The following is a 14,570-nucleotide window of genomic DNA, read 5'->3' as shown; positions in this document are numbered from 1 at the left end:
AGGGGAGAGGAGGAAACATTTTCTCTGCCAGAAGCTGGTCAGTAGCCTGGAAAGGGAAACAGAAATGCGCAGGTAAGAAATGCACAGATAAGTATTTGTTGGGGTGTAACCTGCTGGGCAACAGATCTCATCCTGTACAGTGGGATTCATCCGAAAAGCTCTCTTCCAATTGCATAGACATGATGGGCCAAATGGCCTCCAATTTCTTTGGTTCCACTGAGGTGATCATTACCCGACACTACTTGTGAAAGTACAAACTCACCCGCTGACTTGGTATCGTAGAAGGTTCTGGAAAACAAAACCACTGTCACTTCATGGCTGCAATTCTTCTCCTAAATTAAGACAGTAAAAAAAGTTAGATTGAATCCATGTTGTTTGACAGGACACTCAAATAATGGCTGAAAATTGTACTACAATATCGCTGATTTTCTTTTCTATTGGGAGTAGATTAAGATTAATGGATCAAACACAAGTCTATTTCTTCCCTCCTTAATATTTATTCCATTTTTGGGATCTGGGCAGTGATGACCGATCCGATAACTATGAGAGTTGGTAGCAAATTGCTTTCTTTCTGTTGAAGCCCCATCGATGATGAAGAGCTGAAGTAAATTCCTTATTGACACGTGCAGAGTGAAAAACTTTGTTTCACGTATTACAGAACACTACACCACAGTACAGGCCCTTTGGTCCTTGATGTTGTGCTGACCCATATATTCCTTAAAAAAAACTAAACCTTCCCCACTCATAACCCTCTTTCTTTTCCATCCATGTGTCTGTCTAAGAGTCGCTTAAATGCCCCTAATGTTTCAGCCTCCACCATCACCCCCGGCATGCCATTTCAGGCACCCACAACTCTGCATGAAAAGAAACGTACCCTTGATGTCTCCCCTAAACTTCTCTCCCTTCACTCTGTACTTATGTCCTCTAGTGTTTGCTATTCCTTCCCTGGGAAACAGGTGCAGGCTGGCCATCTCATAATCTTGTCGATCTCTATTAAGTCTCCTCTCATCCTACACTCTAAAGCAGTAGTTCTCAACCTTTTTCTTTCCACTCACATACCACTTTAAGTAATCCCTATGCCACAAATGCTCTGTGATTAGTAAGGGGTTGCTTAAGGTGGGATGTGAGTGGGAAGAGAAGGTTGAGAATCACTGCTCTAGACCCAATTGTTACTGAAATATTTTGCTTGAGAAAAATTGTTATTAGCGGTCACTGCAAAATCAGTTGACGCTTGCGAGTGGATTCGCAAATCCAAATGGAGAGGGGAGATGTGGTTGTCCGACAAGGGATAAAGGGCAACTCAGGAGGGGAAGGGGAGATTGGGGATAAAGAAGATAGAAATAGGAGAATAAGGAAAATGTTGGATGTTGTAGGAATGTTGTCTGGTAAAGAGTTGAAAATAAGAAAACAGAAATGGAAAAGGAGGAAAGGTAATGATGGAAAAACGGAAAGAGAAGATAAACAAAATATAAAATGGCTACGCTGAACTATATGACTCTAAATATTAATGGAATACATAACCAAATTAAAAGGAAGAAACTACTAAATTTACTGAAAAAGGAAAAAATAGATATAGCATTTGTCCAAGAAACACACTTAACTGAATTGGAGCACAAGAAATTAAAGAGAGATTGGGTAGGACATGTAACAGCAGCATCGTATAATTCAAAAGCAAGAGGAGTGGCTATATTAATTAGCAAAAATGTGCCATTTAAAATAGAAGAGGAAATAATAGATCCAGCAGGGAGATATGTTATGATAAAATGTCAGATATATTCAGAGCTTTGGAATCTACTTAATATATATTCACCTAACGAAGAAGATCAAAAGTTTATGCAAGATATCTTTTTGAAGGTAGCTAATACGCAAGGGAACATACTAATAGGAGGGGATTTCAATCTGAATTTGGATCCAAATATGGATAAAACGGGGAAAAAAATTAACAGGAAGAACAAAGTAACCAAATTTATAATTAAATCAATGCAAGAAATGAAACTTGTGGACATATGGAGGAAACAAAACCCAAAAGAAAAGAAATACTCATACTACTCGACTAGACATAAAACATACTCAAGGATAGACCTATTCCTGTTATCAGCCCACATTCAAGGGAGAGTTAGGAAAACGGAATATAAAGCTAGACTATTATCGGACCACTCACCCCTGTTATTGGCAATAGAGCTAGAGGACATCCCTCCAAGAATGTATAGATGGAGATTAAACCCCATGCTACTTAAAAGACAGGATTTTAGAGAATTTATTGAAAAACAATTAAAAATGTACTTTGAAGTAAATACGGAATCAGTGGAAGATAAGTTTATACTATGGGACGCAATGAAAGCATTCATTAGAGGGCAAATAATAAGTTATGCAACCAAGATGAAGAAGGACTATAACCAGGAAACAGAGCAGTTGGAAAGGGAAATAATAAACATAGAAAAAAAATTAGCAATAAAGGAAGATACAACCAAAAGAAGAGAATTGGCGGATAAAAAAATAAAATATGAAACATTACAAACATATAAGGTGGAGAAGAATATAATGAAGACAAAACAGAAATATTATGAACTAGGTGAAAAAACACACAAAATCTTAGCATGGCAGCTTAAGACAGAGCAAACTAAGAAAATGGTATTGGCAACAAGGAAAAAAGACAAACAAATTACATATAATCCAAAAGAAATTAAGGAAAACTTCAGAGAATTCTATGAACAATTATACCGAACCGAAAACGAAGGGAAAGAAGGGAAAATAGATGAATTTTTGACTAAAATTGAACTACCAAAACTACAAATAGAGGAACAAAATAAATTAACAGAACCATTTGGAACAGTAGAAATACAAGAGATAATAAAAAATTTACCAAATAATAAGACACCAGGAGAGGATGGACTCCCAATAGAATTCTACAAAACATTTAAAGACCTAATAATACCGCCCCTCCTGGATGTAATCAACCAGATTGATGAGACACAAAACTTACCAGATTCATGTAAAACAGCAATAATTACAGTGATACTAAAACAAGGGAAAGATCCACTCTCACCAGCGTCATATAGACCAATATCTCTGCTAAACACAGATTATAAGATAATAGCTAAACTATTAGCGAACAGATTAGCAGAACAGGTACCGAAAATGGTAAATTTAGACCAAACTGGATTTATCAAAAAAAGACGCACAACAGACAATATTTGTAAATTTATTAACTTAATTCATGCAGTAGAAGGAAATAAAGCACCGGCAGTAGCAGTTGCTTTAGACACAGAGAAGGCCTTCGACAGAGTAGAATGGAATTACTTGTTCAAAGTATTGCAAAAATTCAGTTTACCGGAGAAGTATATTAATTGGATTAAAGCATTATATAAGGGACCGTTAGCGAAAGTGACAGTAAATGGACATGTATCAAAGCAATTTAACTTAAGCAGGTCAACGCGGCAGGGATGCCCACTATCACCATTATTGTTTGCGCTAGCTATAGAACCACTAGCAGAATCGATAAGAAGAGATAATAATATAAAAGGAATAAAAATAAAAGACAGGGAATATAAAATCAGTCTGTTTGCAGATGATGTGATAGTGTACTTAACAGAACCAGAACTATCAATAAAAGAACTATATAAGAAATTGAAGGAATATGGAGAAGTGTCGGGATACAAGATAAACGTAAATAAAAGTGAAGCAATGCCTATGAATAACGCGGATTTCTCAAAATTTAAGGAGGAATCCCCATTCAGATGGCAAACGCAGGCAATAAGATACCTAGGTGTGCAAATAAACAAAAATCTAGGCCAATTATATAAACTCAATTACAATCCACTAATGAAAAAATTACAGGACGATTTAGAGCATTGGAAAGAGCTACCACTAACACTGATAGGAAGGATAAACTGTATTAAAATGAACATTTTTCCAAGGATACTATACTTATTTCAGGCATTGCCAATACAACTGACAGAAAAATTCTTCAAAGAGTTAAAGAAAATAATAAGGAGATTTTTATGGAGAGGGGGGAAACCGAGGATAGCACTAGATAAATTAACAGAATGGTATAAACAAGGAGGCTTACAATTGCCAAACTTCAAAAATTATTATAGAGCCGCACAATTAAGGTACCTATCAGATTTTTATCAAACAAGGGAAAAACCAGACTGGACGAGACTAGAATTAGATAAAATAGGGGAAAAGATACCTGAACACATATTATATAAATGGGACGAAAAATTGGTACAACATAGAACTTCTCCAGTATTACACCATCTCCTCAATATATGGAAGAAGATTCATGCAGAAAGAAATAAAATAAACTACCAAATACCAAAACTAATATTGACGCAAAATAAGCTACTCCCTTTTACAATAGACAACCTTGCCTTTAGAAAATGGGAAAAAAAAGGGATTAAAAGAATAGAAAATTGTTTTTCAGGAAGTAGATTCTTATCCTTTGAACAAATGAGAGATAAGTACAATATAACTGGAGATACAGCGCTGGCATATTACCAACTGAGATCCTACTTGAAAGATAAATTAGGAAACAACTTGAGTTTACCAGAGGGAAGTAACCTTGAATATGTGATTACAGATACAATGTTAATCAAAAGATTTATAAAAAATATGTATATTAAACTGCAAGAAAAGGAGAATGAGGAAACAAATGGTAAAACTAAACAAAAATGGGAACAAGATTTAAATATAAAGATAAAAAAGGAAACATGGGAGAAGTTATGCTCTGGAACGATGAGAAATACAATAAATACGAGGCTGCGTATGATACAATATAATTGGTTACACAGACTATACATTACACCGCAAAAGTTAAATAAATGGGACCCAACAGTATCTGATAGATGTTTTCGATGTAAAAAAGAAAGGGGAACAACAATTCATGCAATCTGGACATGTGAGAGAGTAGAAAAATTTTGGGATGATCTCAATCAGATATTAAATAAAATAACAGAAAACAATATACCAAAGAATCCAGAGATCTTTCTCCTAAGTAACATAAAAAATAAAGAATTTGGAATTGACTTGGAAGATGCACAAAAAAGATTTGTCAAGATAGCCCTAGCCGTAGCAAAAAAATGTATTATGTCAACCTGGAAATTGGAAGATAATTTGAAAATACAACAATGGTATATAGAAATGAATAAATGTATTCCATTAGAAAAAATAACATATAGTTTAAGAAATAATATTGAAATATTCGAACAAGTATGGGAGCCTTACATTAAATACAATAGCGAAAACCTACCGGGAACAAACATTACCTAAGTTGATGGAAGGAGAAGAAAAGAAAAGAATGGACTCAGTAGAATTTCTGGTGTATTTCTGTTGAATGACAACATTGTCTAACTGAATTAATGCAACCTAGATTGTATACCTAAAATGGATGAGAGGGGGGGGGTGGGGGGGTGGCTTGGGAGGAGGGAGGGGGGAGGGAGAAAAAGTCACTGTAAATGTGTGGAAAAGAAAAAGTGTATATCATGGCTATTGTGATTTATGGTGTGAAAAATAAAAAATTAAAAAAAAAAAAAAAAATTGTTATTGGCCCATTTCCTTTGGAGTTATGCGACTGTGCACATAATGAGGTGATTAGGTATGATTAAAACAGTGGTTTTCAAACATTTTTTCCCCCCACCCACATACCACCTTAAGCAATCCCTTACTAATAATCACAGAGAACCTTTGGCATAGGGATTACTTAAAGTAGTATGTGAGTGGAAAGAAAAAGGTTAAGAACCACTGTTCTGAAGAGAAAAGTCCCAGCTCTGCTAGCCTTGCCTCATAAGACTTGTTTCCAATCCAAGCAATGTCCTGGTAAATCTCCTTGGCACCCTCTCCATAGCTTCCACATCCTTCCTGTAATGAGGTGACCAGAACTGATCTAGGAAAGTTAATCTATACATTGTACGGCAGGTAGAGCAAGAATTAAACAAATGTGCAGGGAACTGTATCACACAGCACCTCACAAGTCCCTAGATCGAAGCTCCCAGGTCTGCTCTGTCTATCCCGTTCAGCATGACTGGTGTCTCTCACAACACAATGGAGACCAGTGGTCACAACTAACAATGTTCTTATGGATAGATGCCACCAACAGATTTGTGAAGCCAAGGTCATGTACTACTGAAGCAAAAAAAAAACCGCTGGAAAAACTCAGCAGGTTAAACAGGGAAGGCCATGTTGAGTTTTACCTTCAACCCAAAACATCGACAATTCCTCTCTCTGCACAGATGCTGCTCAACCCTCTGAGTTCCTCCAGCGGTTTGTCATTTGCTCCACATTCCAGCCTCTGCAGTACTTTATATTGTGAACTATTCCTATGTCAGCCCACTACCTGTCCCAGATGCAATTGGACAGTACCGGGTTCACATGGTTGGACCAAGCTTCACTTGGTGATGGACACTGAAGAACCCCATTAAGAGTAGGTTCTGTGTCCTTGCTCTCCCATAGCTTCCTCCAAGAGATGGAAATCAACCAACCACACCTCGGATTGGAGACAGCACATCCAACACCGTCACACTGAGCATGGGGGCCCCCCAGGGTTACATGGTCAGCCTACTGCTGTTTACCCTGTTGACCCATGGCTGTGCAGCGAGATACAGTTCTAATCACATCATCAAGTTCGCTGACGACATGACCATAGTGGGGCTCATCAGTAAGAACGATGAAAGAGGTGAAATCAATAATGGACTGGTGCAGAGACAACAACCTACACCTGAATGTCAACAAAACAAAGGAAATGGTGGTTGACTTCAGGAGAGCCCAGGGGGATCAGTCTCCAATGACCATCGACGGCTTCACCAAATTCTTTGGCGTGCACCTGGCGGAGAATCTCGCCTTGTCCCCCAACACCAGATCCACTGCCAAGAAGGCCCAACAACACCATTACTTCCTGCAGAGGTTAAGGAAAGTCCAGCTTCCACCCTCACTACATTCTACAGGGGATACATTGAGAGCATCCTATGTAACTGCATCACTGCCTAGTTCCGGAACTGCACCATCCCAGAACGCAAGTCCCTGAAGCGGATAGTAAGGACTGCTGAGGGGATTATTGGGATCTCTCTCCCTTCCATGATGGACATTTATAACGGCAGTTACTTGCAGAAAGCCATAAACACTGTGAAGGACTCCACACACCCCTCCCACAATCTATTCTCCCTCCTGCCATCTGAGAAGAGGTACCAAAGCATTCTGGCCCTCACAATCAGATTGAGAAACAGTTCCCCCCACCCCCCACCCCCCCAAGCCGTGAGGCTTCTGAACTCTGGGGACACAAGGGTTAGCATATGTAACATGATATTTATAAGTGATATGTTATTTATAAAAAAAAATTCTTATGTAATTTAGCCATGTAAATGACCAGCTCCATGGTCTGGAGAAACACTACCTCATTTTCACTGTTCAGCGAAATGATTATGGTATGAACAACAAATAAACGCGACTTGATTCCACATGGATGTAAGAAAAATAGAGGGTTATAGGTGTGAGGGAGGGAAAAATTAGATTGTTGTAGAGTGGGTTTACACAAGTTGGCAGTTCATGAGACCAAGGCGCAGTCCCTCAAGCAACAAAATGGAGAATATCCACAAGGTGCCCATAGAAGTGGCAATGATGCTAAACAGAGAACGAATATTACCATGTAGATTGATGGAAATATGTGAATATGACACAAAGGATTTGAAAAGACCAGTTTTCTTTTTATGTAAATAATTCTGTATGTAGTTTATTTTTGTTAAAACATTGTAGACTGAAGAGCCTGTACTGAGCTGTAATGCTCCATGTAAACTGATCCAAAATCTGCCACCAAAATCTATTGCCACACTCCTGTCTTTATAATATTTACCTTCCATTTGGCAAAGAGGTCAGCAAGGAAACCGTTTACTGCCTTCTCAAAGTACAGGTCACCTAAACGAGAGGGTACAAGATGACAGGTTGGTTAAGGAAGTGAAACATTAGTGCAAACATCTGCAACCTGATCACTGTATTTCTCAGGCAGGATGTGAAGGGCAAAGTTCACCAGGCCCAAGTAGGTGTTCCCTTCAATTAATCAGCGATCAGTCTCTATACAGGGTCCAGACACCAAAACATCGACTACCCGTGGATGCGGACTGATCTAGAGTTTCCCAGCCATTCTGTCGCTATGTACTCCAGTACATAACTCCAACACCCTCCCAACTTCCTCATGGTCTCTCCCTCCACCTCTTCCATTCTCAATCCTATCTTCTCTTAGCCATTTCCCAACATTCTTTTCCCCTTTTATAGAAAAAGGTCAAACATTCAGATCTATTGTCAGCAGCACATACATGGCATTGCATACAACCCTGAGATACCTTTTCCAGGGAGAATTTCTACTTATCGGTATGGAAAAAACTGTACTCAAGGAAAGAGAGAAATGTAAACAAAGTGCCTCTGCAATAGAAATATTCAATAATAATATCCAAAGAGTCCTTAAATGAGTCTCTGACTGAGTTCATTGTTGAGGAGTCTGATGGTGGAAGGGGTAGCAGCTGTTCCTGAACCTAGTGGTGAGAGTCTCGTGGCATCTATACCTCTTTCCTGATGGCAGCAGCGAGAACAGAGCATGCCCTGTGGGGGGGGGGGGGGGGGCCAAGGGGTGTGTGGAATCTTTATGATTGCTGCTTCTCTCCACCGGCAGCGTTCCCTGTAGATTTACTCAATGGTGGTGAGAGTTTTGCCTGTGATGAACTGGGCTGTTCAGGGCTTTTGCAGGACTCTATGCTTAGGGGTATTGGTGTCCGTCCCCATACCAGACAGTGATGCAGCCAGTCAGTACACTTTCCTCTGTAGATGTTTGCCAAGGTTTTCAATGTCATTCAAACCTGCACAAACTCCTGAGGAAGTAGAGGCACTGATGTGGTTTGTTCACGATGATATTAGTGTGTTGGGTCCAGGAAAGATCCTCCGAGATAGTGAATTTCAGGAATTTTGATTTGCTCACCTTCTCCACCTCTGATCCCCCAATGATCTACTGGATTGGACACCCCCAGTTTTCCCTTCTGAAAGTCTACTATCAGCTCTTTGGTTTTAATTGTAATATTGGTAAAGGATCGTGACCCTAAACATTGACTGACCATTTCTATCCATGAATGTTATCTGACCTGCTCAGTTCCTCCAGCAATTCTTTGTCTATTCAAGATACCAGGTTCTATGACTTTTTGCGTTTCTTGAATAGACACTCATTTGAAGTGGAGAAGGAATTGCAGGATATTTGCATTTCTGTAGTGTGCTCATTCCTCTTTGTTGAAGCTTTTCTAACCCCGAATAAATGGGGAAAGAGTTGGGGAGGGAGGGAGAGAAAAAAAGAGAGAACAAGAGAAAACAAGTATAGGAGTATGCAAAGAAGAGATGGGAATAGTGGAATCAGTTGGGGGTGGGAGCTTCTGTGTTAAGCATCTCATTTTCCTCCAAGCATTTAAAATGCAGCAGAAAGCTGCTTCTTTGCACCCGGCAGGTCTTCTCATTTACAGAACATGTAAGGACAAATGGTTCAAAAGGAATCCATGGTGTAGGAATGCCAAACTAGAAAAGGAAAATGTTAACAGCAACTTAGCTTTTCAGGAACAGGAAGACATAGTATCCCAGTGGAGGCTTTCTCTTCCAACCAACTTCACTGGGGCTGCAAGCAACACTGAAGCAGCACACCAAATAATCAAAGTGCTCACTTCGTGTCCAATTAAGCCATGAAAATGGAAACAATGAGACGATTAGTAAAAAATAGAAACGGTGGTGTCCACTTCTCCTCTCATCCCTGCTCCTCATTTCAATAAACTTTTGGCTGACACTTCTGCCTCAGTACTAAATTCATCCACTCGTCCTTAGTAACTAAAATCTCTGTTAAATCATCTCAGCAACTGAGCCCTTGGGTGAAGAAGTTTCTCAACTGAATGGTGGACCCCATATTTCACAACTCTTGGTCTATTCATTATTTTGAAACAAGGTGTGGTGGAAGACAATCACTGACTTTGGTCATCATTGAAGCATTAACATTGTGCTGACAAATAATGAAACAAAAATGCTGAACTGACACTCGACGCATGCTATCAGACACTTCTTTCTCAATTACAGTGCAGAATCAGCTCACCATAGATGTCGAAATCCCACATCTCACAGCTCATCTGGATGAAAATGTAGACCATGGCAGAGGTAGATCGGAACACCACCTTTAAGATGGACACCAATCTTATTAGAATTATACACAATATCCCCTTAAAGAGAAATCTCCTCAGATTATCTCTTTCTGCAATCCCAAGACAGAGTTCTTGCAGGGAAATGTCAATAATGGAAGAATTATACAGCCATAACATTACCCCACATAAGTAATGATTATGCAGCTGTTCCACACATGCGGTCCAGAAGCCAGAGTTTGCAGATCACTAGGGCCAGGCATTGACCATTCAAGCTCAGTCAGGGAGATGGCTGACTGCAGCTTGCATTGACTGAGTCTACGCCTAGGGAATGCTTGGACCACCCATCCATTTCCGAACGCAATGGATGACCCATCCAGTGAGTGGAACTCACCCCCCAAAATTTCTCCCAGCAGTTTCCTGATGTTCTTTCTGGGAAGATCATGAAAGTCAAGTTCGAATGCATTTCTGGTGAGAAGTTTTTGCTGTTGATCACAATAAATTAGAGCCAGTGTTCACCCTCTCCGTACATCCCAGACAGGATTCCATCTCCTGTCTCTCATTCCTAAGTTTCTAAAATTTAGATTTATCTCCAATCCATGCCCCAAAGCTCTTTTATAAATTTTTAAATATTTTCTTATTTTTCACACTTTGAACCATATCAACCAAAATACAAACAAACATTTCCCTCTTAAATATTCATAGTGGCATTTTCTCCACTTTTTTCCCCCCTACCTTCCCTCCCCCCCCCCCTTCCACCCCCCTCCAAAACCAATAAACATTCAACATATACAATAAAACCATTAAACAATGTCATCACACAATAAACAAGAAAAATGTCAACAACTTTTACAAACTGGATCAAGTAATTTTGTCTTCTTATCATTTAGGGGATGGAGGTCCGAGGCAAGCCCTCTCTGTTATGTTCCATGTTCAAATAATGTGACGTTATTTTTTCAATTATATGTTACTTTTTCCAATGGAATACATTTATTCATTTCCATGTACCATGGTTGTATTCTCAGGGTGTCTTACGATTTCCAAGTTGACATTATACATTTCTTTGCTCCTAAGGCTATCATAATAAATCTTTTTTGGGCTTCAACCAGTTTGAGGCCTAATTCTTTACTTCTTATATTACTTAGAAGAAAGATCTCTAGATTTTTTGGAATGTTGTTTTTTGTGATTTTATTTAATATCTGATTTACATCTTCCAAAAACGTTTTCACTTTCTCACATGCCGAAATTGCATGTACTGTTGTTCCCATTTCCTTCTTACAGCGAAAACATCTATTTGATAATGTTGGATCCATTTTTTTAAACTTTTGGGGCATGATATATAACCTGTGTAACGAATTATACTGTATCATGTGTAACCTTGTGTTTATTATATTCTTCATAGTTCCAGAACATAACTTTTCCCATGTTTCATTTATCTTTATGTTTAGATTTTGTTCCCACTTTTGTTTGGGTTTCTAGCTTATTTAATCATTTTCTTTATCTTGCAGCTTGATGTACATGTTCATTATAAATCTTTTAATTATCATTGTGTCTGTAATCACATATTCAAAGCTGCTTCCTTCTGGGAATCTCAGTCTGTTTCCCAATTTATCCTTTAAGCAGGCTTTCAGTTGATGGCATGCAAACATTGTACCATGAGTTATTCCATATTGGTACTTCAATTGTTCAAATGTTAATAAATTATTTCCCAAAAAACAATTTTCTATTCTTTTAATTCCTTTTCTCTCCCATTCTCTAAAGGAAAGGTTATCTATTGTAAAAGGGATTAGCTGATTTTGCATCAATAATAATTTTGGTAGTTGGTAATTTGTTTTTTTCCTTTCTAAGTGAATATGTTCCATATGTTGAGTAAATGGTGCAATACTGGTGAGCTTTTCTATGGTACCAGCTTTTCATCCCACTTATAAAGTATATTTTATCTAGATCTATCTTAATCTAATCTGGTTTTTCCCTTGTCTGATAAAAATCTGATAAATACCTTAATTGTGCTGCTCTATAATAATTTTTAAAGCTTGGTAACTGTAAACCACCTTGGATGTACCTCTCTGTTAATTTACCTAACGCTATCCTCGGTTTCCCCCCTTTCCATAAAAAAAAATTCCTTATTATTCTCTTCAGTTCATTAAAGAATTTCTTTGTTAAGGGAATTGGTAACAATTGAAATAAGTATTGTATCCTTGGGAAGACATTCATTTTAATGCAATTTACCCTCCCTATCAACATTAGCGGTAATTCTTTCCAATGTTCTTAAATGGCTTAAATTATTATCTAACCTAATACCTAGGTATCGTATTGTTTGTGTTTGCCATTGAAAGATGATTCTTTTTTAAATTCTGTATAATCCACATTACTCATTGGCATCACTTCACTTTTATTTGCGTTGATCTTGTATCCTGATATTTCTCCATACTCCTTAAATTTCTTATGTAATTCTTTTATTGATATTTCTGGTTCTGTCAAGTATACTATGATGTCATCTGCAAATAAACTGATTTTATACTCCTTCTCCTTTATTTTTATCCCTTTTATTTTTTTTCTGTTTTTATCAGTTCTGCCAATGGTTCTATTGCTAAAGCGAAAAGTGAGGGAGATAATGGACATCCCTGCCTAGTTGACCTACTTAATTTAAATTGGTTCGATACATATCCAATTACTGTTACCTTTGCCAATGTTCCATTATATAATGCTTTAATCCAATTAATATATTTTTCTGGTAGACTGAACCTCTGTAATACTTTGAATAAATAATTCCATTCTACCCTGTCAAAGGCTTTTTCTGCATCTAAAGCAACAGCCACTGTTGACATCTTATTTCCTTGAAATGAATGAATTAAATTAATAACTTTACAGACATTATCCGTTGTTCGTCTTTTCTTAATAAATCCAGTTTGATCTTGTTTTACTATTTTTGGTACACAATCGGCCAATCTGTTTGCTAATAATTTTGCTATTATCTTATAATCCAAATTAAGTAGAGATATTGGTCTATATGATGCTGGTGTTATTGGATCCTTCCCCGTCTTTGGTATTACTGTAATTATTGCTGTCTTACATGAATCTGGCAAGTTTTGTGTTTCTTCTATCTGGTTCATTACTTCCAGGAGAGGAGGAATTAATAACTCTTTAAATGTTTTATAGAATTCTATTGGGAATTCATCCTCTCCTGGCGTTTTATTGTTTGGCAGCTTTTTTAATATATCCTGTACTTCCTCTATTTCAAATGGCTTTATCAGTTTGTTTTGTTCCTCTTCTTGCAATTTCAGCAGTTCAATTTTAGCCAAAAACTCTTCTATTTTATCATCTTTCCCCTCGTTCTCAGTTTGGTATAATTGTTCATAAAATTCCTTAAAGTTCTCATTAATCTCCATTGGATTATATGTAATTTGTTTGTCCTTTTTCCTTGGTGCCAGTACAGTTCTTTTAGCTTGTTCTGTTTTAAGTTGCCAGGCTAATATTTTGTGTGTTTTTTCTCATAGTTCATAATACTTTTGCTTTAATTTCATTTTGTTCTTCTCCACCTTACACGTTTGTAATGTTTCATATTTTATATTTTTGTCCATCAATTCTCTTCTTTTTGTTATATCATGCCTTGTTGCTAGCTCCTTTTCTGTATTTACTATCTCCCTTTCCAATGGTTCTATTTCCCGATTGTAGTCCTTTTTCATCTTAGTTACATAACTTATTATCTGCCCTCTAATGAAAGCTTTCATTGCATCCCATAATATAAATTTGTCTTTCACTGATTCTGTATTTATTTCAAATTACGTTTTAATTTGGCGTTAAATAAACTCTCTAAATTCCTGCCTTTTAAGTAGCATGGAGTTTAACCTCCATCTATATGTTCTTGGTGGGATGTCCTCCAGTTCTATTGCAAATAACAGGGGTGAATGATTAGATAGCAATCTAGCTTTATATTCAGTTTTCAGAATTCTCCCTTGAATATGGGCTGACAACAAAAACATATCAATCCTTGAGTATGTTTTACGCCTACTCGAATAATATGAGTATTCCTTCTCCCTTGGGTGCTGCCTCCTCCATATTTCCATAAGTTTCATTTCCTGCATTGATTTAACCATAAATTTGGCCACTTTATTCTTTTTGCTAGTCTTTTGTCCAGTTTTATCCAACATTGGATCCAAATTAAGGTTAAAATCCCCTTCTATCAATATATACCTCTGCGTATCTACAACATTCAAAAAAATATCTTGCATAAACTTTTGATCCTCTTCATTAGGTGCATATATATTGAGCAAATTCCAAAATTCTGAGTATATCTGACACTTTATCAGAACATACCTCCCTGCTGGATCTATTATTTCCTCCTCTATTTTGATTGGTACATTTTTATTAATTAATATAGCTACACCTCCAGCTTTTGAATTATAGGATGCTGCCGCTACATGC

At 37.5% G+C, this 14,570-nt stretch overlaps 1 protein-coding gene across 24 annotated transcripts in view; it reads right to left on the bottom strand.

Moving 5' to 3' along the window:
* The window catches only part of depdc5 (DEP domain containing 5, GATOR1 subcomplex subunit), a 236,158-nt gene that overhangs the window by 138,720 nt on the left and 82,868 nt on the right, over nt 1–14,570 (bottom strand). For all 24 annotated transcript variants that reach the window (XR_011356326.1, XM_069933595.1, XM_069933598.1 and 21 more), the window contains 3 exons: nt 10,103–10,181; nt 7,844–7,905; nt 263–332 (listed from right to left, as the gene is read on the bottom strand). Coding sequence is in view for 23 of the 24 variants with exons in the window: in XM_069933595.1 (XP_069789696.1) it covers nt 263–332; nt 7,844–7,905; nt 10,103–10,181 (211 nt within the window). In the remaining variant the exon portion in view is untranslated. The remainder of the gene's footprint in view (nt 1–262; nt 333–7,843; nt 7,906–10,102; nt 10,182–14,570) is intronic.

The sequence above is a fragment of the Narcine bancroftii genome, chromosome 4, assembly GCF_036971445.1.
Source record: "Narcine bancroftii isolate sNarBan1 chromosome 4, sNarBan1.hap1, whole genome shotgun sequence".
NCBI classification, from domain to species: Eukaryota; Metazoa; Chordata; class Chondrichthyes; order Torpediniformes; family Narcinidae; genus Narcine; species Narcine bancroftii.
Note: the sequence above shows the minus strand (reverse complement) of the source record. Positions and strands in the feature narration are given on the sequence as shown.